Source organism: Neofelis nebulosa, chromosome 1 (genome assembly GCF_028018385.1).
Source record: "Neofelis nebulosa isolate mNeoNeb1 chromosome 1, mNeoNeb1.pri, whole genome shotgun sequence".
In the NCBI taxonomy this organism is placed as follows: domain Eukaryota; kingdom Metazoa; phylum Chordata; class Mammalia; order Carnivora; family Felidae; genus Neofelis; species Neofelis nebulosa.
The window spans coordinates 239,493,909-239,517,159 of NC_080782.1; the positions used below are offsets into that span (position 1 = coordinate 239,493,909).

Genomic DNA, 23,251 nt, shown 5'->3' on the forward strand with positions numbered 1-23,251 from the left:
TGCTGCATTACTCTTGATTCTGGGTAGTCGTTGCTCATACGGGAGTTTGGACCGTACCTCGGTCCAGCCAGACATAGGAACTTTCTTGGTTCTTGGCTGATGTGGCAGCCATCCTTGAGCCCATTTCTAAAATTGACAGTATTGTCGTGCCGAAGGGTAGTGTTACTCTGTCCTCTGGGGCCTCCTACTATTTTGTGCCTGTCCTGTAGCTCTTGGTAATAGGGCCGTATCTAAACCTTGGGGGGACATAAAGTTGCCGGGATGTCCCTAGTTTCAGAATACCTCTGCACCTGCAGGACGGCAGCTGCCTTGGTGAAGCAACGGCTGGGAACCTCTGAGTCGAAACCAATGCTGGTCAGCTTTCTGTACAAGTCAGAAGGTGGCCACATAAGAAAATCTGTACCATATAGTACTGAAAATAAAAAGACACCAGAAATTCAGAGCTAAATGGAACCTTAACAGCCATCGAGTCAATCTTGGAAAAGAGTCCTGGAGAAGCAAAGAGGAGACCACTGGTGTGAGTTTGAGGTCTCACTACTAATTTACCCCGACAGTTTTATGGCATTTGCTTTTCACGTATGTATGCGTGTGTGAATATCTATGGGTCTTAAGACCGCTTTGCCAAAAATCACCTTTATTTCTACATCCATACAACAAAAATCATCAGAACATTCCTTCTGTTTTCAACTTTTGTTTTATCTTCATTGATTTCTAAATATTTGATATTAATATATAATTTAAATTTCTCTACTGCCTTGTGGGACTGATCCCTTGCTTAATTCTTTTAGGGTTGCCAGTAATCAATGTTGGTAACATCTCAGTCCTGATCACGTGATGTAGTGGAATCATATCCAAAGACAATAGATTAATGGGTGTGTTGGGACAGGGGTGGAGTTTAAGATTTTTTTCAGCTATATTTAAGGTCTTTGTTGTAGTATTCTTATTGATCTTGTAAATATAGGCTTTAATCACTAAAAGAAAAATGTTAGGCTAAAAGTCAAACCTATGTATTTCTTCTTCCAAAAATATCTTAGAAGGGTTGTTGGGTCAGTGTCCTTTGATGAGATGCCTCATTTAAATACAGTTTTTGTTTGTTTACTTTTTCCCTTTTTTTTTGTCTTTATTTTGTTTTGAATGTGCAGTAAAGTAAGTTTACTTAGTATAAATGCCTTTAATTTAAGGTCTGAAAACTCCCATGGATCTTAGTGTAATGCTTGACCCCATTTCTGGATTTGGAAAGAGTCCTTGGGATATAAGAGCTGTCCTCTGTACAGTGAAAAGTGACAGTGGGCACACAGTCCCTTAGGACAATACCAAGGAAATACAGCCAAGAGATCTTTTTCTTTTTGACAGCTTGTAATTTTAACCAACCAACGAGACAAATGAACCCCAAATTTAAGGAAACAAAAACACTCTGGATTTTATTTGCCTCCTGCTGGAATTTAAACTTTGTTAGAAGGGATACCCATCAGAATTAATTCCAACTTTTCACCGCTTGCTATCTCCTTATTCAGCATTTTGCCTCTTTGTTCTAACTAAAACCACATCTACCCATTCATTCCATGGGCGTCATTAGTTTCTGAATAGATTTTTAAAAAAGCACAGTAGCATTCAAGATGTTGCCGCAGAGGAAAGAGTTTCTTGAATTGCCCGAAACAATACTTCTCAAACCTGAATGTTTATTGAAATGGCCCGGACCTTGTTAAAATGCAGATTCTGATTCCACAGATAGGGCTGGGGCCCAAGAGTCTTCCCTTCTAACCAGCTGCCAGGTCATGCCAGTGCTTTGGGTCCATGGACCACATGCGAGTAGCCAGGCCCTGGCACATTTTTTGGGAGGGTTAATAATATGTGTTACTATAAAAAGAGAATGTTGTGACCAAATAAGATGAGGAAAGTCTATGTTAAAGTAACACCAATGTCATTATTTGGACTTCTGGGAGCCTGTGGCTCCTAAGGTATCCTCATACATTTCCGAGAGGTAGACATTTTTTTCGTGAACCATACTATGCAACTAGTATTCCTTGTGGCATATAGGAAATTTACTTATAGAGAGGGTCTGTTCTGAAAAACAATTGCAAAGAGTCTCTTGAGTTCGTAATTTAATTTAGTGCCGCCTTTTTATTTTTTTTTTTAACTTTTTTTTTTTTTTTTAACATTTATTTATTTTTGAGACAGAGAGAGACAGAGCATGAATGGGAGAGGGTCAGAGAGAGAGGGAGACACAGAATCTGAAACAGGCTTCAGGCTCTGAGCAGTCAGCACAGAGCCTGACGCAGGGCTCGAACTCACGGACCGCGAGATCATGACCTGAGCTGAAGTCGGACGCTTAACCGACTGAGCCACCCAGGCGCCCCTAGTGCCTTCTTTTTAAAGAATGGAGAGGCCCTTTTGCATGAGCTACTTTATTAATCCTTTAAAAAATTTGACTCTCTTAAATCATTTTTTTAAAATGTTTGTTTATTTTGAGAGAGATAGAGTATGAGTGGGGGAAGGGCAGAGAGCAAGAGGGAGACAGAGATTCCCAAGGAGGCTCCACACTGACAGACATGGAGCTCAAACCCACAAACCATGAGATCATGACCTCAGCCGAAATCAAGAGTCGGATGCTCAACCTATTGAGCCATCCAGGAGCCCCACTCATAAATCATTTTCTAAAAATATTTGCAATGGGAAGATTTGAAGCCAATCTGGTGTGTGTGTGTGTATGTGTGTGTGTGTGTGTGTGTGTGTGTGTTTGTTTGCATGCATTTCACCTTTGTTGTGGATTATTGAAGCTGTGAGTTCCCCAGAAAATTTTCTTTAGCTGGATTTAAGGGTGGGATGCATCGAGTCAGTATAAATAGCCACAAATACTTAAGAACAGTCTACAATATGGCACATAGTCAACATGGATAATGTAACTAATCACATTATTTGCCTGGTGAGTTCATGCTGTGGATTCTATGGGGACTGGCACCTTTTGGTGGACCTCGGGCTTTTGGAGTTGTGGCAGCATGACTGGTGACATTTGCTAATTCCTAGTGCAGTGCCAGCAATGCATAGAGTTCTCAGCACTCTATAAGATGTTCTCGGTAACCCTAAGGGGATTATTGGTGCCCCGGTCATACCCATTCTACAGACCAGAAACTGAACTCTTTAGAGACTTAGAAACTTTTCCTCATGTAGTTTGGTAGAGCAGATTTTAAACCCAGCTGCTCTGACCCCCATCAGTGTAAAACAAGCATTTACTAACAAGCACTGTTATTTTTTTTAACCACCTTTTATTGAGGGATGACCATGTGATCACTACTTTGCATATATTATATCTCATTGTTCATTAAGTTAAAAAAGCAGTGTCTTCCTGTCATGAAGAAATTGAAGGAAGTGTATGTACGGTTTGTTAACGATCATTGTTTCACAATAAAAGAAAGACTTGCTCATTGTACATAACTTGGAAAATGGTAAAGAGTACGGGGAAATAAATGAGCTGTATGTCATCTAGAGAGATGCTTTAAGAAAAGCAGTTCTCTTCATTATTTAGGACATACATTTTATGTAGTGAAAGATGTACATATTACTCTCACATAGTAGGGTGTGCACATATTTAGCTATATATTTTTTGAGCAAAATTCTTCCTTTAATGTGATTTCATCAATTACAGTTAACATCATGACTCAAATTTTTGTTATAAAATGCCAACTACATTTTTTAACTTAGCAACCTCCCTGCTTTTTTCCCTGTGAAATGGCTACCTTTTTATTTTATTTTTTTTTATTTATTTTTGGGACAGAGAGAGACAGAGCATGAACGGGGGAGGGGCAGAGAGAGAGGGAGACACAGAATCGGAAACAGGCTCCAGGCTCCGAGCCGTCAGCCCAGAGCCCGACGCGGGGCTCGAACTCACGGACCGCGAGATCGTGACCTGGCTGAAGTCGGACGCTTAACCGACTGCGCCACCCAGGCGCCCCAAATGGCTACCTTTTTAAAAGCTCTCTGAGGGGCGCCTGGGTGGCTCCGTCGGTTAAGCGGCCGACTTCGGCTCAGGTCACGATCTCACGGTCCGTGAGTTCGAGCCCCGTGTCGGGCTCTGTGCTGACAGCTCAGAGCCTGGAGCCTGTTTCAGATTCTGTGTCTCCCTCTCTCTGCCCCTCCCCCGTTCATGCTCTGTCTCTCTCTGTCTCAAAAATAAATAAACGTTAAAAAAAATTAAAAAAATAAGGGGCGCCTGGGTGGCTCAGTCGGTTAAGCGTCCGACTTCGGCTCAGGTCACGATCTCGCGGTCCGCGGGTTCGAGCCCCGCGTCGGGCTCTGGGCTGACGGCTCGGAGCCTGGAGCCTGCTTCCGATTCTGTGTCTCCCTCTTTCTCTGCCCCTCCCCCGTTCATGCTGTGTCTCTCTCTGTCTGAAAAATAAATAAACGTTAAAAAAAATTAAAAAAAAAAAAAAATTAAAAAAATAAAATAAAAGCTCTCTGAAAGTCCAACTTGGGCTTTGGGATTGTGATTAAAAGCAGCAAACACACTTCTCCTACCTTCATTGACGGCCCTTGACCACACCTGCTAGGCTTGTGAGTGTGTGTGTGGGTTTGGTATGTGGAGGCTTTGCTTGAGTTTAGAACTTCCTCCCTGACGTCCGCGGGCCGCCTGGTGCCGCTGACCTTAGCAGCCCTGAGCAGTGAGCGAGCTGTCCGCTTCTAGGCAGGCTCCAGCCGGGAGTGTGCACAGCGTCAAAGCAGTGAATAAGCGATTTCTGCGGTTTCCGTAGCTGAGAGCCTGTGTGATTCTCCGTGATGCTCAGTCGCACCCCAGTCCCGCTCTGAATGTGGCTGTTTTTCAAAGAGAAGGATGGTAGCTAGAGGGGAAATAGCAAGATTCTGGAGTCTGGAAAGCCTTCACATGGGTATGTGTGTGCAGAATGAATTATTATATCGTGCCAATGTTGCTGATTCCAGTCTGTTTCTGTCCAAGTTACAGTGCTTTCTCTCTGCTGCTGCTTGTCGGTGTGAGTGTGTCTGTGAAAGCTCATTCGTCCTAGTGCAGCGTCTGAGGGCACTCTTAATTGTGGATGTAGTAAATCAAAGAAAGTGGCTTTGTTTATGGTATAGCAGTTCGTGTGAAATAGACAAAAAGAAGCAAGCGTCCTGGATGAGTTATGGCTCTGGTTTTTATCGTTCTGGTTTTTGCTCGTATTATGTGAAATTGGGAGCTTATTGTTGGGCTGTCTGTAAAAATGTTCCTTGCTAACTTGGGGCGTGTAAGGCTACGAATTGATTTCTGAGAAAGACTGTTTACTGTTTTCAAAAGCGATAATGCCCCATGTTCTGTGCCTGCACTGTTCTCCCTCTTACTTTTTGGTATTATTGTGAATGTTGTCAACTAAAGCAGTTCCTACTTAAATGTGAAGGAACTGTGGTACTCTCACACTAGAAAGTTACAGATTGTAGTCTTTAAAAGGAGTAAGAAAAAACCAAGAATTTTAGCCATCTGCTACAACATGGATACAATAGGATGCTTTTGAAAGTCTTGCCTCTGTTTGCCTGAAATCAATGCCAGTAACTCAGCATGGAATGGAAGAATTGTGGTTGACAGCTCGAAGGCAGCCTCGGGCCTCGCTGGGGCAAGACCATTGGAGTTTGTGCTTCGTCTCGTTGTGATGGGTTTTCTGTGCTGGCTCAGAGCAAACAGGGATGTGGTTATGGCTTCTATGTCTGGAGATTAAAAAAAAACAAGACCAACCGTGTACTCTGCTTCACCAAAAAGCTGCCCACTGATCACTGCATTCAGAGCACAGACCTGCCTACCAGTTGGCTGTGCTTGTCAGCTTGAGCAGCCGGGCACCACGGTCCCATGCCTGACATGGCCCAAAGGAGGCTGGAGTAGAGACCAGAGGGGAGCTGGCCGCCCCCCCTCCTCCTGAGCACCAGTGGGTGCATCTGTGTGTTTGTTCCAGCCAAGCCAGCCAAGCCATCGCGTGGGAGAGCAGAGGCGGCCGGGCGGTCAGTGATGGGAGCCCCTGCTGTCCCCTGCTCCTCCTCCCAGCATTCCTCCACTCCCCGGGCAAGATTCCCAGCCCTTCTTCCCACACTCATGCAAAGGCCAAGGGAAGGCCTGACCCAGCCTCTCGCTTTGGGTGGAATGCTCTCGATGTAGCTGAAGAGAGGCAGCGGGGCAGAATCTTCTGTGCAAGGCTCTGCACCCTCCCCCCCACCCCCCCCCACCCCCCCGCCTGTGTTCCGCTGGGGCTCCCTCGCTCCTGCCCTACCTCCACAGGTGGCTCTGTTCCTTTGACAAGCCTGACTGCAAAGAAAAGGAAGGAACTCTCTCTAACTGGGGACGCCAGTTCTGTAGAAATCGTCTCTTTTCCTGCTCTGAATGTTTACTGGTTCAGTGTTCCAAAGACTTCTTCATATACTCAGAATACTATGCGTGTGTGTGTGTGTGTGTGTGTGTGTGTGTGTGTGTGCAGGAAATGATAGCAAACACAGTATTTAGTCAACTTTAAATGATATGCCAGCATAAGATAAAGTATGGAGTTTGCTAAATTGTGGGTTCTATTTTATTTGAGCCCCCTGATTGGTCAGGGGCCAGGGGAGGGGCGGGGGGACCCTGAGGGACAGCCTGATGACTCTCCTCTCTGGAGGAAGCTCCTGCCGGGGACAGGCAGGGGGAAGGTGGGTGCTGGGGAGGATGGGCCACCAGGTCGTGGTCCTGTCCACGTGAACTAAGTGAGGCCAGCACTGTGGCAGGTGTGTAGCAAGATTGTTTTAGAGCCAGACAGACCTGGGTTTGAATTCCAGCCCCACCATTTGGGAGCAGATACTTAACCTCTTTGAGCCACAGTTTCCTGCTCTATAAATGAACAGTAATAATTCCAAGATGCTTATCAGGCTTGACTGAGATGATTTATAGTAAGTGTTTAGCACAGTGCCTGGTACACGCTAAGAGTTCATTCCAAGGATGTGGTGAAACCAGGCAGGTTCCTGCTCAGGATTTGTGCAGCCAGCCAAGAAGCAGCCGTCAGGAGCTGGCAGGGGTGGTGAGACCTAGCCCAGAGAGCTGTTGGGGGGGTAGGTAGCCAAGTGGGGGAGAGGAGCCCAGGACAGATCCACAGGTGGCAGCGTGGGGAGCCCTGGTCAGAACCAGAAACCCCAGGAGAAGCGGCAGCTTGCTAAGAGGACTCCCGGGGACTAGCCAGAAGTAAAAGCTGAGGGGTCGCGGTGAGACGGTGAGAAACGCAGAGCCTGAATCCCACCTCTGAATTGGAGACAGGACAGAGGGCGAGCTTCCAGAACAGGCGGAAGCTGAGGACTCTCCAGCCACTGTGTTCTCAGGAGAGAGTGGAGGGGAGACGTCGGGGGCGTCGTCTTGGCCCAGACCCTCATGTCTGAGGGCTCTAAGTACCCACTTTACGGATGAGCACAGGCGGACTTTTTTCTTAATGAGATAGGGCATATGTGACACAACTCTAGGGCAAGTTTTGACTTCAGATTGAGAAGCGGAAAGAGGATTCACGGGTAGTTTAAAGCAAAATTCACGGAACCGTTGGTAGAAACAAAATCCGCTGTCGGGGGTTTGGTGTAAATGAAGCTCCGTTGTGGTGTAACTTGTTCCCGTCACCGTCCTGGGCAGCAGAAGTCAGCAGTGGTCCCAAGTTGAATCCACACAGAGAGCTGTATGCCGGGAGAATTACTTTCGAAAGACCCGTAGACGTTATAAAAGGTTTGCAGTGAAGGTCAGCCTGTCCGTTTCTGGGATCCTGCTTGATCTTCCTGTCGATATGTTTAAAAGGCTCAAAAATACTATTTATGGAAAATGGGTTCCAAGTCTAGATTAGGCACAAAAGTGACTTTCATGACAATAACATTCTAAATTCTAGATATGAAAGATATTTCAAGGCTTTCATCCAGTCAAGTGACACTGACTAGTATGCATGTTTCTTTTCCCTAAAGAAAGTTAGTTCCCTGGGATAGGGGTTGCGCAGGGATAGACACATGAAGAGCAAACCAGAGTGTTGTAGCTAAACAGCTAAAATACAACTGTGTAAACGTGATGAATATTTTAGGAGGTGAGCTACCGTGCTTCTAGAGTATCACAGGCAGAGACTTACTGCGGGGGTCAGGGAATAATAGGAAAAAACTCTTGGAACCCATCACTAAGAAGTGGGAGCCGAGCAGCCTCAAAGGATGAGTCCGAATTCGATTGGCTCTTTGGGTGAGAATGCTGTTCCAGGTGGAGAGGTCAGCATGGACAAAGGGATTTTGTCCTTTTTTGTCAATACAGGGAACATTCAGGGGTACAGAGTAGCCAAAGCAAAGGTTTTCACAACCAGTGAGATCCGAGCCCGTTGCCCTCCAAATCGCATCTTGCTGTGTGGATAGGCAACAGAACACATATGTCCTAGAGCAGAGCTCTGCGTGCGGGTTTAAGTAAGTCTGGCCTTAATTCCCGTGGGTCCCACATTTAGCCAGACGTCAGAATCACTCAGTGTGCTTTTCAAAATGGATTCTCGGCAAACAGCTCCACTCTCCTTGAGAACTTGGTTCCATGGTCCAGCGTAGGACAGGAATCTTTATTCTAATACACATTCCCCATGTGATTGGGTGCCATCCACGCTGGGTGTGTGGGGGCCACTGAAGACAAATGGCCCTGGAAGTGGTGTACCATGTTTTGGCGTTGAAGGGCAGGGCCCCCGGGGCCTAGGTCATTTCCTCTATGTGCATCTCTGTGGCTCGAGAGTCACTCCGGGTGCTCAGGCTTTTGGCCCAAACAGCAGTGGCTTTGTAAGAGCTGCTCACAGCCCTGAGCTGAGCGCAAGCTGCCTGCCTGGCTGCCTCCCTTGTGTTGGCCGTTTCCGTTTCTAACATGGGAAGTGAGACTGGCTTATCTCAAACCTGAGGAAGTCTGAGTGACCAGCAGGAGGTCTGCTAAAATATATGTCTGTAACAGATGATTCTAAGTGCAGGAATTTCCCTGCAGTCAGTCCAGTTTGGTGAGGGGAAGTCCTCACGGAGCAGCCGCACGGGCAGGAAGAGGGACGGCCGGTAGGTACTCCGTGTTGGGAGTCAGGACATCGTGACGACAGCTAACGTGCGAATGACTCCATGCCACGTGCCTCATTGTGAAGCCCGCTGTGTTCGTTCTTCCCTTCCTTTTATTTGACAAAACCCTTCACCTGCTCCCCGCCATCTGCCCTCCCCACGAACGCGTGAGACACAAGAGGGGTGCCATTTTTCTCAGTTGCAGAAGAGAAAGCGAAGACTCAGACAGCTCAGGGCCTTTTTCTGTGTGGTCTTGCTGGACCCAAACCAAGGTCTTTGGACTCCCAGACCAATCTGCAATTCATCACTCTGCTCAAAAGCCCTTAAACACGTAAAAGTAAGCCAAGTGGGAGCAGACATGTTGCGGGTCCCGACAAAGGCTCCTACCAGGACACAGGCCTGTTTTCTGTGTGTGTAAATCAGACTTCTGTGGGAAATCCTTATCCTTTGGTACATGTTACGAAGTAAAGTTTTCCATTGTTGGTGATGTCTGATATTTCCTGTCATAACAAATTCACCTTTGGAGTCGGTGGCCAGGTTTCGTCCCTTCACCAGCGTGAAGTCTGAGTTCAGACAGAGGAATGTTTTCCTGAGGAATGTGGAAGCTGTTTATTGTTGGCCTTTTTTCAAAAAAATCTTATGTCATCCCTAATTGTATCGTCTCTAATTGTATTTGCAACGGTCCTGCTGACTTAAAAATAGTCTGTGCTCTAGGACTATGTGGCTCTGTCCGGTTGTTCTTGAAGCGGCCTCTGGCCAGGCTGCAAATGTGGCCCGGGGATTTTTCCTCAGGCAGCTGCTGCAGCCTGGAGAGGTGACCAGTTCCTTCAGGAAGTAAGCAGGCGTTTGGAGGGGAGAGAATTCAGAGCTGAATCCGAAGATCTGACTGTATAAGCGGAGCCACGGGAAGGAGGGGGCCCACGTGCAGTGCCTCGGTGACCCCAGATAACAGCAGCCTTTCCAGAAGGATGCTGACGATTCAATGAGAACGTTAAAAAATCATTTTATGCAGGTTTAGAATATTTACATGTATTTACTCTATGGAAAGAGGTGTGTGGTTGTTTCAGAATTGGCCCTGGCCAGAGGTATGTGCCAAAACTCCGTAGGCAGAGCTTTTAGGCGATAAAGGAGGTTCTCCTTCGGTTTGACCACACCTGTAAGAAGTGCTATGGAATGAGAACACCCCATCTCTGCTCTCGTATTATATCTAGGGCTTTGGGGTTTTAAATGATTTTTTTTAATGTTTATTTATTTTGAGAAGGAGAGAGAACCTGAGCAGGGCGGGGCAGAGAGAGAGAGAGAGACAGAAAGAGAATCCCAAGCAGGCTCCTTTCTGTCAGCGCAGAACCCAACGCAGGGCTCCAACCCATGAACCGTGAGATCATACCTGAGCGGAAACCCAGAGCCGGACAGTGAACCGACTGAGCCACCCAGGCGCCCCGTGGGCTTTGGGGTTTTAAAAGTGATTTTCATTCTCAACAGTCTTTGCTGTGTGCTTACAAGATTGTTTTCAAAAAATGGCTTTTCCACACCTATATATTCAACAGAAGAGATACATTTGGCAAGGATGTGGGGAAACTGGAACCCCGTGCACTGTTGTTGAGAATATACAGTGGTACAGCCACTACGGAAAACAGGATGGGAGTTCCGAAAAAGGTTAAAATGGAATTACCGCCTAACCCAGCGATCCCACTTCTGGGTATATATCCAAAAGAAGTCAAAGCAGTATCTCAAAGAGACATTTGCATACCCACGCTCATCGCAGCATTACTTCCAAGAGCCAAGAGCTGGGAGCAACCCGAGTGTCCCATCAGTAGGTGCACGGGTGTAGAAAACACAGTGTATGTGTACAATGGAATATTGTTCCACCTTTAAAAGGAAGGAAGTCCTGATACGTTCCGCTACACGGGTGAACCCTGTGGACATTGTGCTAAGTGAAATTAAGCAAGTTACAAAAGGGCCAATACTGTATGACTCCACTTACAATGAAGTATCTAAAGTAGTCCAAATCAAAGAAACAGAAAGTGGGAAGGTGGCTGCCAAGGAAGGGGGGAGAATCTGTTATTGGTGGGTATAAGGTTGCGGTTTTGCAAGATGAAAAAGTTCTGGAGATCTGTTTACAACAATGTGAATACACTTCATAATATTGAACTGTACCCTTAAAATGGCCAAGATGGCTAATTTAATGGTACGTGGTTTCTTACCACAATAGAAAGGGAGAAAGGAAGACACTGAATGTACTCTTACTACTAGAACATATTTATTTCTCCTAATGGTGCCGAGGTACATGTTGAGAATTGATAGCAGCTCCCCATCATGCAAAATTCCCCTAAATAGACAGCCATTATGACTAACCTTCATGTGTAGTTGAAGATTTTGAAGGCGGTAAGGTAAATGAGACCACGTTCACCTGGTGAGGAGGTGCTCCCGCAGCGTGAAGAAACCTGCAGTCCACTTGGCGGTGGTGCAGACCTGTCTGTGCACAGGCCTGCCCGGCGAGGTGGCTGTGGGCTTTGGGGCGCAGTAAGAGACGAGGTGGGTTATGCAGAGTGGGGCCAGATCACGGGAGAGTTTTGGCAGGATGCAGTTGTTAAGTCCTGTGTGGTTTCTAGTGAACGTGATGAAACCATTGCTTCCAGAAGTTTACCCCAGGTGAGTCATGGGAATAAAAGGCACAGCATAAGGAATATCGTGATGCCGTGACGGTGCTGTGTGGGAACAGATGGTAGCTACACGTGCGAGCACAGCACAGTGTTGTCGAATGGCTGTTGCACACCTCGAACTTAAGTGACATCGTGTGTCGACTCTACGTAAAGAAGGAGGGGCGCCTGGGTGGCTCGGTCGGTTAAGCGGCCGACTTCGGCTCAGGTCACGATCTCACAGTTTGTGAGTTCGAGCCCCGCGCCGGGCTCCGTGCGGACGGCTTGGAGCCTGGAGCCTCCCGTGGATTCTGTGCGTCCCTCTCTGTCTGCTCCTCCTGTGGTCATGCTCTGTCTCTCAAAAAATAAATAAAACATTAAAGAAAGAAAGAGAGAGAAAGAGGAAGGAAGGAAGGAAAAAAAGAAAAGGTACCAACAAAAAAAGAAGTTGTTCTTGGAAGTGATACATAGGATGGCTGGTGGGGATGGAAATCAGGAAGCCCAGCGTGTGTACCCTGCTTCGGACCCGACTCCGGGTAGCCCAGTTAAATAGTTAAAAGTTCTTGGAACCTTAGTTTACTCGTCAGCAAATTGCAGTTCGGTTAAACAATTTTTGAGTGCCTTTTCTCTGCCAGGTATTATGCTAGGTGCCAGGGATACAAAAATAGACTCTGTCCCTTCCCTAAAGGAAGTTAGGGTCTCCAAAGGGAAACACGCGTGTAAATACAGTACGTGTGCACAGATACAGCATCGAACTGTAGGACTAAAATCCCTCCCATCTGGACAGCAGACACTGAAAAATCCAACTCCATAAGATGTGCGTAAATTATAGGACAGAAACAGGAGTCATCGACTTAGAAGGGACTTGCGGGTCAGGAAAGGAAAAGGATAAAACAAAATCAGATCACTGCAGACCCAGGTGGGGACTGGGATCAGGAGTGGGAAGAAAAGGTAGTCACGAGGAGCAGGGGCTGGGTGAACCTTGCCATGCTCAAGAATGATTTAGAAGTACTAAAATTGGGGTGGGAAGCCATTTTTACTATCTGTCCAGTATTTTTGTCTCATCACTGATAACAGAGGTAGTCCTGGCAGGGGTGGTAACACCAGTGAGTGGGAGCTGATGACGTTGGCTTGGTCCCCACTGCACACGCCGTGTCGTATTGGGACTTGAGTTCGCTTGTCTGGAAGCTGGGGAGATTAGTACCTGCCACACAGCATCGCCATGAGGATTGTATGAGCTGAGTCCCGCCAAGCAATAACCCTGTGCCTGGCCTCACGTGGTGAGGCCGAGGCGAAGAACCTGGTACTTCTGTAATACTTTTCAGTTTACAGAAGGCTTTCCTACATCACCATTTCGCTTGAGGCTCACAGCAAGGTAATAACAGCAACTTGTTGAGGATTGACAAACGACCCTGTGAGATGGGTATTACGGTCTTTCTCTGACTGTTTGGGTGGGTGAAAAAAATGAGAAAGAAGCTTTACCAAGGACTCGAAACTATTAAGAAAGAAACCAAATCATTTTTATGCAGCACTGTTACTTGAAGCCAAGTCTGTCTGACCCAGAGGCCTGCTCTTAGACTGTATGTTGGTGTATTTCCATCCATCCGTCCGTCCGTCCCTCCAGCGAATACTTAGTGAGTGCCTGCGTGTGCCAGGCAGTGGTCCAGATACTAGAAATACAGTTAAGAACAAAGCAGACGAAATCACTGCCTTCACGTAGCTTACGTTTTAGTTGGAGACACAGACAGCAGACAAAGCGTGTTAGATGGTGAGAAATGCCGTGCAGAAAAATGAATCGGGAAAGCAGATCGGGGCTGGAGAGAGTGGAGGTTTTGAGTGCGCCGGTCAGGGAAGGACTTGCCTGAGTGCTTGCGTGAGGATGCCGGGTGCAGGGAACAGCACACCCCGAGGAGGGAGACCCTGGCTACGAAGCGGGCAGCCAGCAGAGCCACCGCCGGTGACAGGGCTGGGAGGCGCAGAGTGCGTTTGGGGTAGGAGGCCGTCTTCGGGGACTTGGGCCTTCCCCCGACGGCTTGGAGCAGTGGAGTGACAGGATGGTTGTGGCTTCTTTGGTGAGAATCCTAGCACGTGGCGAGGGGCTGCTGGAGCGAGCTCACGGGAGAGCAGTGGGAACTGAGCAGGTTCTGGATGCTTTCTGAAGCGAGCGTCGGGGTTTGCTGAGGAGCTGGACAGGGGATGTGTGAGGCAGAAGAGCAAGAACGCCTCTGGAGAGATGACATGTAAAAACTTATTCCCGTTGTACGGATGAGAAAACTGAGGTTGGAAGAGGGTAAACGAGGTCATTGAGCTCGACGGTTAGTAAAGCTAGTACCTTCATTCGCCCAGATGTTTTTGCTCCACACCCCTTAGGCTTTCCCTCCTGCCACAGGCCTCCTGGCATACCCCACTTACCCCTGGAAGTCTGAGTCAGCTGACCCCAGTGCCTAGCACCATCTTGTTTCCACAGTCATTAGTAAACACTAACCCATGCTGGTGACACTGTCACTGTTGAAATCTTTCTCACGGTGCCCCTCAGTCAGGATTGGTGTTCTGAGTGTTTACGATGGCAACCCAGAGATCATTCAGTGGATGAAGGTCCTTACCTGTGTCGAGACAGCTTTATCCCGCTACCTCTTGGGGAAGTTTAGCATTCTTGCGACGGGATCCCTTTCTCACTAGACTCCTGTAAGTTGTGCATTTGTACATAACCATCATTGGCCTTTGTTGTTGCTTTTTTCCCCTCTTACTGATTTTCATGGCAATAGCCAGATCAGACGGTAAGAATTCTCCCCGGTAAACATTCTTCAGTGGGTCTTTGAGGGGAAGAGTGTCGTTTTCAGGGCGTTGCCATGGGCAGGAGGCCCAGGCACCTTTATTTTACTGTATTTCACTCCTTTTGGCTCAGGAGCCACGGCCGAAATGTGATCGGGAGAAAGGCCATTGGTGCCAGGCTGTGGCAGGTCGGTGTTCGCTGAAGTCTGCAGCTCCTGCCGCTTTGGCCCCCTTGAAGACCGAGGGCTCGCACGTACCTTCCTTCCTTCCTTACCAGGGGCATTAGAGCATTTCAGCCGTTGCCGAAGGTAGTTGTTGGGCGTCATGGTCTGGCGGCTGCTCCCAGGGCTCCGGGTAGAGACGGCTTGGAGCTTCAGTGTGGTTTTCTGTAGTCTAATGGGAAAGACTCACGCGTGTGCAGAAAGTTTATATTCGCTTCCTTAAGACCTTCTCCCTCCACCCACCCCCCAAATACACACACCGGCAAAGTGCCCTAGACCCGGTGACCCCAGGTCCTCTGCCCGCAAGCCCTCTGACCACCGCCTGGGACGCAGAAGTCACCACGCGGCATCCAGATCCCCACCCTCACCCCGGGCACCACCAGCATTGCACTCCGGAGAGAAGCCCCGGGGACAGAAGGTCCTGCTGTGTGGCGTGGCCGCCCGCTGGGACGGACGCACGCTCGTAGGGCCGCCCGCACGCCCCTCACCTGGGCCGCCTGCACTGCCGCCAGCCCGGCCGCCAGCTACGGTCCGCCGGGCTTCTGGACTTGGTGGGCGGGTCCAGGGACGCTCCGCCCCTGCGTCCGTTCGCCCTCGAGGCCGCTCACTCACACGTCCCCCTGTCCCCCTCTCGGATGCAGGCCGCCGCGTCGCCCGAACCGGGCTGAGCATGGGGACAGGGAGGGGCGCGGAGTGGGAGAGGGTGGTCGGCGCCCGGCACCCCCGGCCTCAGAGCCCCAACTCGCCGCAGAGTCGCCCTCTCCTTCCGAGCTCCCGCCCTGCCACCCGGTGTGCTGCCCCGGGCGTGGGGAGGCCACCTCCCGCCCGCCGTCCTGGCGGGACAGAGAGAGGCCGCCCCGTGGCCGCGAGTCGCCAGGCACCCGCTGCCGTACAAGTAAGCTGAGCGGGGCTCGAAGAAGGGGTGACTGCAGCTGGGCCGTGGGGGCTCCCGCGTTCCGAGGGGGGGCACCCCAGGCCATGAGAAGGCAGCTGTAAAGCACGGGCCCCCGTGGAGACCCGGCCTGTCGGGCGTCGTGGAGAGGCGCGGCGTCCCGCACCCGGGCGAGGGGGTGGGCGTCAGGGGAGGAGGGGCTGCTCGCCCTCCGTCGTGCCCCCATCTGCTCCCGTGCTCCCTGAGCCTCCCTCGTTTCCTTCACTTGGCCTGAATCCGTCGTCATGATCGCGGGCCCGTCCGTGCCCTGAGAGGAGAGCTTCGGACCCCAGCGCGCGAGGTGTGCCCCGGGGCCAACCTCCGCAGTGTGGCCCGGCGCCCGTTGCTGCCAGTCGTTCTCGATAGTTATCGTGGGTTTAGGGTAAGAATTCGAGGCTCTGTTCCCAGGGTGTGTTTCCGCCAAAAAGTTGTTCACCGCGACAGCGTGGCCGAGGTGACGGGAGGGAAGCGCGGGGCCTGGTGTGCCGCGCTCGGGCTGTGGCCTCGGCCGGGTGGGCTGTGGAGCCCCGGAAATGCCGCCGGGCGGTGGGAGGCGACGCCAGTTGGCAGACTTAGCACAAAGCACGGAACAGGAGCTATCTCATTAAAGAAGAGACAGACAAACAGTTGCTTAGAGAGAACACCTGCCCCCGGAGGGTAGTTAACCGGAAATCCAGACTCGCGAGTCCCTGGACGAGGCCAGAGCAGACGGCGCGCTCCCACCGCCGCCCCGAACCGGCCTCCGTCCTTCGCACCACGCTGGCTTCTCGGACTCTGCGTTCTTGGTACTTCCGCCGGTAACGGGGGATCCTCCAGATCATCGCGGACTTCATCCTCTCTGTTGCTCCGTCGTCGTCGTCGTCGGCTCAGCCTCCGCAGACGACACCCTTCGTGGCCCTTCCCCGCGCCCACCGCCTCCCGCGGTTTCCCGGCCCCGCCTCCGCCCCGGCCCCTCCCTCTGCCTGTGTCGCCCAGCGTTGTCGTCCTGCCCGGCTCCCGCCTCGTCCCGGCGAAACCCTCCCTGGTGAGGCCCGCCCGGGAATCAAGGGCGCCGGGCACTTGACACGCATCCCCTCACCTCATTCTCCAGAAAGAAAGAAAACGCTTTGTACAGCGTGGGGGGGGGGGGGGGGGTGAAGCTCAAGGAGTAAGTTGCGGGCTCCCCTGCCCGCGGAGGGGCAGGGCTGCGATCCAGACCGGACCGTAGGACTCGGAAACCTGTTCTCTGTCCGTGGTGTCGGGGCCTCCCTTCGACCCCTGTCCCTTCCTTTCTCAGAATCCTGAAGGAGCCACCCCCCTGCCTACCGTAGCACTCGAAGCTCCCCCTCCCTTGCTTTTCCAGTCTCCTCTTCGGTCAGACGGACCAGTGGCCGTGTACCACGTGCTTCAGATCGAGCCACGTTTTGCTCTCTGTCAAGAGCCACCTTGAAGAGCCGGCTGCTGCTTGCGCAAGGTCTTTCCCGTTCTCTTCACAAGGAACGTTCTCTCTCTGCGATTCCCTCTGCCGGATGACAGATTAATTAGCCACCAGGAGACCACGTCACTGCCCGGGGCGGGGGGGGGGGGGGGGGGGGGGGGGAGGGGGCGAAGGGGATCTGAATGCCAAGCTGGGCGGTCCCAAGTGCTGTACCCGTCCTTAAAAGGTCTTTCTCTCTGTTTTGGCAAAGGTGCGGTACCTAATTCCTGACTCCGATACTATGAGTTCGAGCCCTTTCATGTTGTAGGCACTTGGAGCGAACGCCTGCGGGTCTCCACTTAGGACACCGTCAACACCTTTTCATTTTAGTAGCACCACTGCCTTGCAGGTGAAAGATGGAGGCAGGACACTTCGTGGCTATTTTTTATGTCTCCTTTGGAGCACAAGTTGCCAGCCAGATGACACACAGTCCACTCACCATCCTCACCCGCAAAGCAATGCCGTGTGTTAGCGCTGGCAGTGCCCTCTGAGCCGTTCTCGTCCCCACTTCCCGTAACCCTCGACCGCAGCTCCTAGCACAGCGTCTACTTGGGGATTCATAGATCTATACACATCTTCTCGTGATTTCTCTTTCTGGGGAAGACACAAATGATTACTTCCCCTTGGGAGTAATGTTCTCAGAGGTCATTTAGTGTGCCTTAGCCGTGTTTTTTAAACCGTAAACCGTGCCGTTTCTTTCTCAGTCTCTTCAGATGGAGGTACCGAGTCCTCTGCCTTAGTGGATGACAACGGCAGCGAGGAGGATTACAGCTATGAAGACATCTGTCAGGCCAACCCCAGATACCTCCAGCCGGGCGGGGAACAGCTGGCCATCAACGAGGTACCGGAATCACACACAACGATGGCGGGTCTTGGGGACCCGACTCTCAGGGCACACGGTCACTTCAGGCTTGGCCCTCTTGATTCTTTCTCGCCAAACCTATTCCCAAACCTAGAACTCTGATATCGTAGCATTTTCAAAGACCACGTATGTGACTAAGTTTTCTAGATAACCAAAGCTCACACGTTGCTCTAAGTCATAAGGGCAGCAGTCATCAGTGTTTGGATAGTGCTGTTCGGAAATGCTCTTCCTTACGTTATCCCAGAAAGATCTCACAGCCAATCACAAAGGTAGATGTTATAATCACTACCCGTATTTTAATACACACTCATTTTAATACACACTCAGAGACTAAGAGGCCGCGACACTTGCTAGCAAATGGCAGACCTGAAATTAGCCACGTATTTCTTACTACACGTTTGGTGTTCTTTCCACCACTGGGCATCTGCAGCCCCTTTTATGGAACTCTTTCTAGAAGACACCCCTGGCTTTTGGAGCTGTTGACCAGAGTGCATGGAATGTCACTTCTCAATGAGTTAGCGTCTCCATTCGTGATACCGGTTGTTGCTGTAGAAGATGACGGTGTCCCTGGGAGCTGAGAGGACCCACAGCCACCTGCCCCTGTGGCCGACTAACAGATGAGCTGTGTCTGTTCCTGGCTTTTTAAATTAGCTGTTACATATCTGGAGACCACGCTGTGTCCTCTTTAATGGTAGTAGACTATCAAGTTAGATTAAGAGTTTGTTCAGACCGTGAATGAAGTATGGAGAGTAATCGCCAGGTGAACCTGTGAGTGTCTTACTATAATGTATATACATAACCATTGGAGGCTTGGTTCTGTTATCTAGTTTGCTCAGAAACAGACAATTGCTTGGGGGCTGAAAATTCCATAATTCATATTTGTTAGATAACTGATGTACAGATAAGTGAGCCGTTTTAATACTTCCTTGGGAAAAAAAAATAGATACGGGGTTTCCTTTAGGAACATGTAAGAGACACCCACCTGATTTTCCCTGATAAGGAAACGCATTTTGTACAATGCTCAAACACTAAGGACTGACCTGGAGCCAGCAGTATGTACAGAGAAGCAGCGGAAGATGTCTGTGTCCCCTCATCTGCCCGCCGCAGTTGGCGCTAAGCACGTGTCCCCATTGCAGCTGATCAGCGATGGCAGTGTGGTCTGCGCAGAGGCCCTATGGGACCACGTGACCATGGACGACCAGGAGCTGGGCTTCAAGGCAGGAGATGTCATCCAGGTTCTGGAAGCCTCTAACAAGGACTGGTGGTGGGGCCGGAGTGAAGACAAGGAAGCCTGGTTCCCCGCAAGCTTTGTCAGAGTAAGTGTGGCGCTTTCCCCTTCCCACAGCTGCCTGTGGGGGGCGGCAGAGCTGCGTCCAGCTCAAGCCCGCTCTCTATAGGCTCAGTTCTTTGTCGTGACGTTATTTTACTTATTTTTTAATTTTTTAAAATGTTTATTTATTTTTGAGCGAGAGATCGAGAGAGCGAGCGAGCGTGGTGGGGGAGGGGCAGAGAGAGAGGGAGACAGAATCCGAAGCAGGCTCCAGGCTCCGAGCTGTCAGCACAGAGCCCGGTGTGGGGCCCGAACTCACGGACCACGAAGATCATGACCTGAGCTGCAGTCGGATACTTCACTGACTGAGCCACCCAGGCGCCCCTCTTTGTAATCATTTTAATGAAACCTTTCAGAAATTAGATGGGTTGAAGGAAAAATTTCAACCATGGTCAACTAACTGTGGCATTGCTGCCATGGTTTGAGCCGCCGGCCCAGCCGTGGCCCAGCCGTGGCCCTGCCAAGTACATGAAGACATAGCCTAGGGCCAGGCTGCCTTCCTGACCAGCCGTGGAGAGGTGGAAACCTGGGGTCGGGGGGACCTTCTGCCTGCTTCCGGCGCCGCCTCCCCCCGAGTCACCTGTCACCTGTGTGTGGCCCGCAGTTGCGTGTCAATCAGGAAGAGCTGTCGGAGAATTCCGGCAGCACCCAGGGTGAGGAGCAGGAGGAGGATGCCGGCAAGAACCGCCACAGGCATTTGGAGAGCAAGCACCAGATGAGGACCAATGTCATCCAGGAGATCATGAACACCGAGCGGGTGTACATCAAACACCTCAAGGACATCTGTGAGGTAAGAGCCCGGACCCCGCGGCCTCCCCCAGGTTGTCTGTGGGATATGCCCGTGTGGTTTTCTTCTGTCCCCAGTCGGACACACTTTTCTGTAGCCCTCGCTTTTCCTCCCCTGTCTGTCCATGCCGCCCCTGCACGGACTGCACCCTCATTAAATACTCGTCTGCCTTGTTGAGCATCAGTGGCCCCCTGCTGTAGTCAGCTTTCTTTCCTACACTCTCAGGACTGACATCCTGAGGTTATTCAGAGCGAATGACTTTCTGCCGTTTAATTTTATTTATTTATCTATCTATTTACTTATTTATTTGAGAGAAAGAGAGAGAGAGCAAGCAGGGAGAGGGGCACAGAGAATATCTTAAGCAGGCTCTGTGCTCAGCACGGAGCCCGACGTGGGGCTCGATCTCACAACCCTGGGATCGGGACCTGGGCTGAAATCAGAATAGGACGCTCAACCGACTGAGCCACCCAGGCGCCCCCAGAGTGAATGACTTTCAGAGGAGGCAACACCCGTCGGATGAAACCCACACGATTCCGCAAATGTGCGTCACTCTTTACAATCCCACTACATCTAATCGCTGTCTCACAGATTAGGTTCTCAGTCAGTTAGATGCAGACCAAAAAAAAAAAAAAAAAAAAATTTGGTTTTATCTTGTGATTTTCAAAGCCATATTCTGCAGTGTCATGGTATTCTACTGTGTGATAAATTCTGTGTCTCCCACGATCCTCTGTTTTTGTGGATTTTGTACGAGCATTACGCTCCACTGGTGTTGGCCCCATCTCCTCTTTCCCGCTGGCCTGGCCCTGAATGCTGAGTGCTGCACTCTCAGTTCAGCTGTGAACATTTAGCACTAGAGACACACGCAAGGGAGACAAGTGCCCAGTGATTGGATTCGCTGGCCAGAGAAAGACTGAGCGATGTTTAGATTTAACCATCTGTTCCCTAGAAGTTAAGGGAGTTTTTTTAAAGTGCCATTTTAGGAAAGTAAGTCATGTCTTAATAATTGTCGAGCTTTGACTTTGTGCCTTCCTTTGACCTGGATGAATTCCTACAAACACTCACCGGGCAGGTCCTGCTACCCCTCCTATTACAGATGAGGAAACTGAGTCACAGAGAAGGTAAAGTGGTGGGGTGAGGATTTAAATCAGACGGGTCTGCCCTACAGCCTGTATCTTGAACCTTTACCTTGTCTTTGTGCTAAAGTTCAGACCAAGTGGGCAGTGGTATGTATTTTATCATGTAGTCCGCTTAGGCTATCTTATTACATGATGCTGATTTGGGGATAATTATTACACACATTTGTGGCCTTTCCTTCCTTCCACACTAACTTCTACCCAAGCCATGGTACAACTAGGGTGTTGTACGTAGAGAGTGAGTAGGGCTGTAATCGGGGCAGGCCTCGGATTAAAGATCTGCGGATCTGTGCTCTATATAGAAAGTAGGGAATGGTGGAATCTTTGGGTAAGATGTCCTTGGCTCTTTGCCATGACAGTGAGCCGGCGGCATGAGCCGTTCAGCAAGCTGTGGCATTGTGTATTTGACAGGTCTTCTCAGCTGTGAAATGAAATTAGGGATGGGAGAATGATTATCTTAAGAGTTTAGAAAAAGTATGACAGTCCCAATGTTTGAGCCTCATGTTTGAAACCCGGCAACTTTGCTTTATGAGTATAATCTGAAAACATTATATAATTTCTTGCCTCCTAAATCCAACCACACGCACTTGTTGTTCTCTTTTCTTTTAAAAATATTCATAGCACACTGCAGTCGCGGAAGTGTGATTACCCCATCAGGGACCCATAGGGTAAAATAATTTTCTCTAATTAAAATCTACTCCAAGATAACGGCTTTGGGCCCAGAACACTGTATTATTCAAATAATTTCTGTGAATCTCCAAATTAATGTTTAAAAGTTTACTTCTCTGTTTCGCAGGGCTATATCCGACAGTGTCGCAAACACACGGGAATGTTCACTGTTGCGCAACTAGCCACCATTTTTGGAAACATTGAAGATATTTACAAATTCCAAAGAAAGTTCCTGAAAGACCTTGAGAAACAGTACAATAAAGAGGAACCTCATTTAAGTGAAATAGGATCCTGCTTTCTGCAACATGTATGTCACCTGTTACGTCTTATTAATCACATCCGGTCAAATAATTTTGAAATGTTTCTCCAATCTAGAAAGGAGTCCTTTTTTGTTCTGTTTTGTTTCTTGCTTTGTTTGCTGGATTAATTGCCTATGGCATGGAGATGTCAGTTGTAAATTAAGTTGCTTGGTTTATATGGTTAATCTTTACCTACATACCTCAAGATTTTAGAATCTTCCCACTTTTATGCAGTTTGGAGTTAGGGGTTGTGTTTGGAGTAATTTCTCATAGTCCCTCTCATAGTAACTATTATATGTTAATCACTCTTCTCAGGGTTTTCTTGTGTTAGCTTCTGTACTGCTATGACGTGGTAGGATTGATTATTTTACCCACTTTCCAGATGCAGAAACTAGCCCAGAGAGCAAGTGACCCAAGGTCACACGTTAGTTTTTTTTTTGATGTTTGTTTATTTTTGAAAGAGAGAGAAAGCATGAGCAGGGGAGAGGGCAGAGAGAGAGAGAGAGACACAGAATCCGAAGCGGCTCCGAGCGGTCAGCACAGAGCGCAACGCGGGGCTCGAACTCACAAACCACGAGATCACGACCTGAGCGGAAGTCGGACGCTCGACTGACTGAGCCACCCAGGCGCCCCTCAAGGTCACACGTTAGTAAGGAGCAGGTGTAGGTTCAGACCGAGGTGTGCAGTTCTCAGACCCCTGCGTGGAACGCTGTAAGTACCTCAGAACGGTCTTGTGATGATGGCGTGAGCTTAATAACTGAGGATTCAGTGCCCCTGATTTATTCTAACAGATTTCAGAGGAAGGAGACTTTATTCCCAGCCCAAACGGACACAATTATCGTAACAATAGTAGCAGTGACAAAGCCAGCTCCTCAGGTAGCACTTGCTGGGTAGTGACCCCAGTGGCTATGCAGAGGCAGCAGAACGGAAGCTGGTCCTCGGGTAGGTTGATTTTAAGTGGCTGAAGATAATGCCGTGGTGGCCACGCAGCGGGGAGCATCCGCCCCACGAGTGCACTGGGTCTGTTTGGGACTTGGTGAAAGGCCTGTTTGGCCAGAGCAGAAGGTTCCAAGAGAGAAGCTTCAGAGGTCGGTGAAGGTCAGGCTGCAGGGGGCAGGGCCTGATGAAGGCGAA

The 23,251-nt window shown here is 49.7% G+C and overlaps 1 protein-coding gene and 1 long non-coding RNA gene across 7 annotated transcripts in view; one reads left to right on the forward strand and one right to left on the reverse strand.

The window, feature by feature from the left end:
* SPATA13 (spermatogenesis associated 13) overlaps nt 1-23,251 on the forward strand; it is a 351,830-nt gene that overhangs the window by 314,669 nt on the left and 13,910 nt on the right. For 5 of the 6 annotated variants that reach the window (XM_058689759.1, XM_058689767.1, XM_058689776.1 and 2 more), the window contains 4 exons: nt 17,742-17,878; nt 19,036-19,215; nt 19,834-20,019; nt 21,946-22,125. In XM_058689759.1, the coding sequence (XP_058545742.1) occupies nt 17,742-17,878; nt 19,036-19,215; nt 19,834-20,019; nt 21,946-22,125 (683 nt within the window). Of the gene's footprint in view, nt 1-4,499; nt 4,881-17,741; nt 17,879-19,035; nt 19,216-19,833; nt 20,020-21,945; nt 22,126-23,251 lie in introns of those variants that run through there. The other variant, XM_058689793.1, reaches the window with a different exon arrangement.
* Nucleotides 13,361-14,984, reverse strand: LOC131488254 (uncharacterized). Its single transcript, XR_009250136.1, has 2 exons — nt 14,261-14,984; nt 13,361-13,882 (listed from the first exon to the last, which is right to left on the reverse strand). It is a non-coding gene; the product is annotated as an uncharacterized LOC131488254 (long non-coding RNA).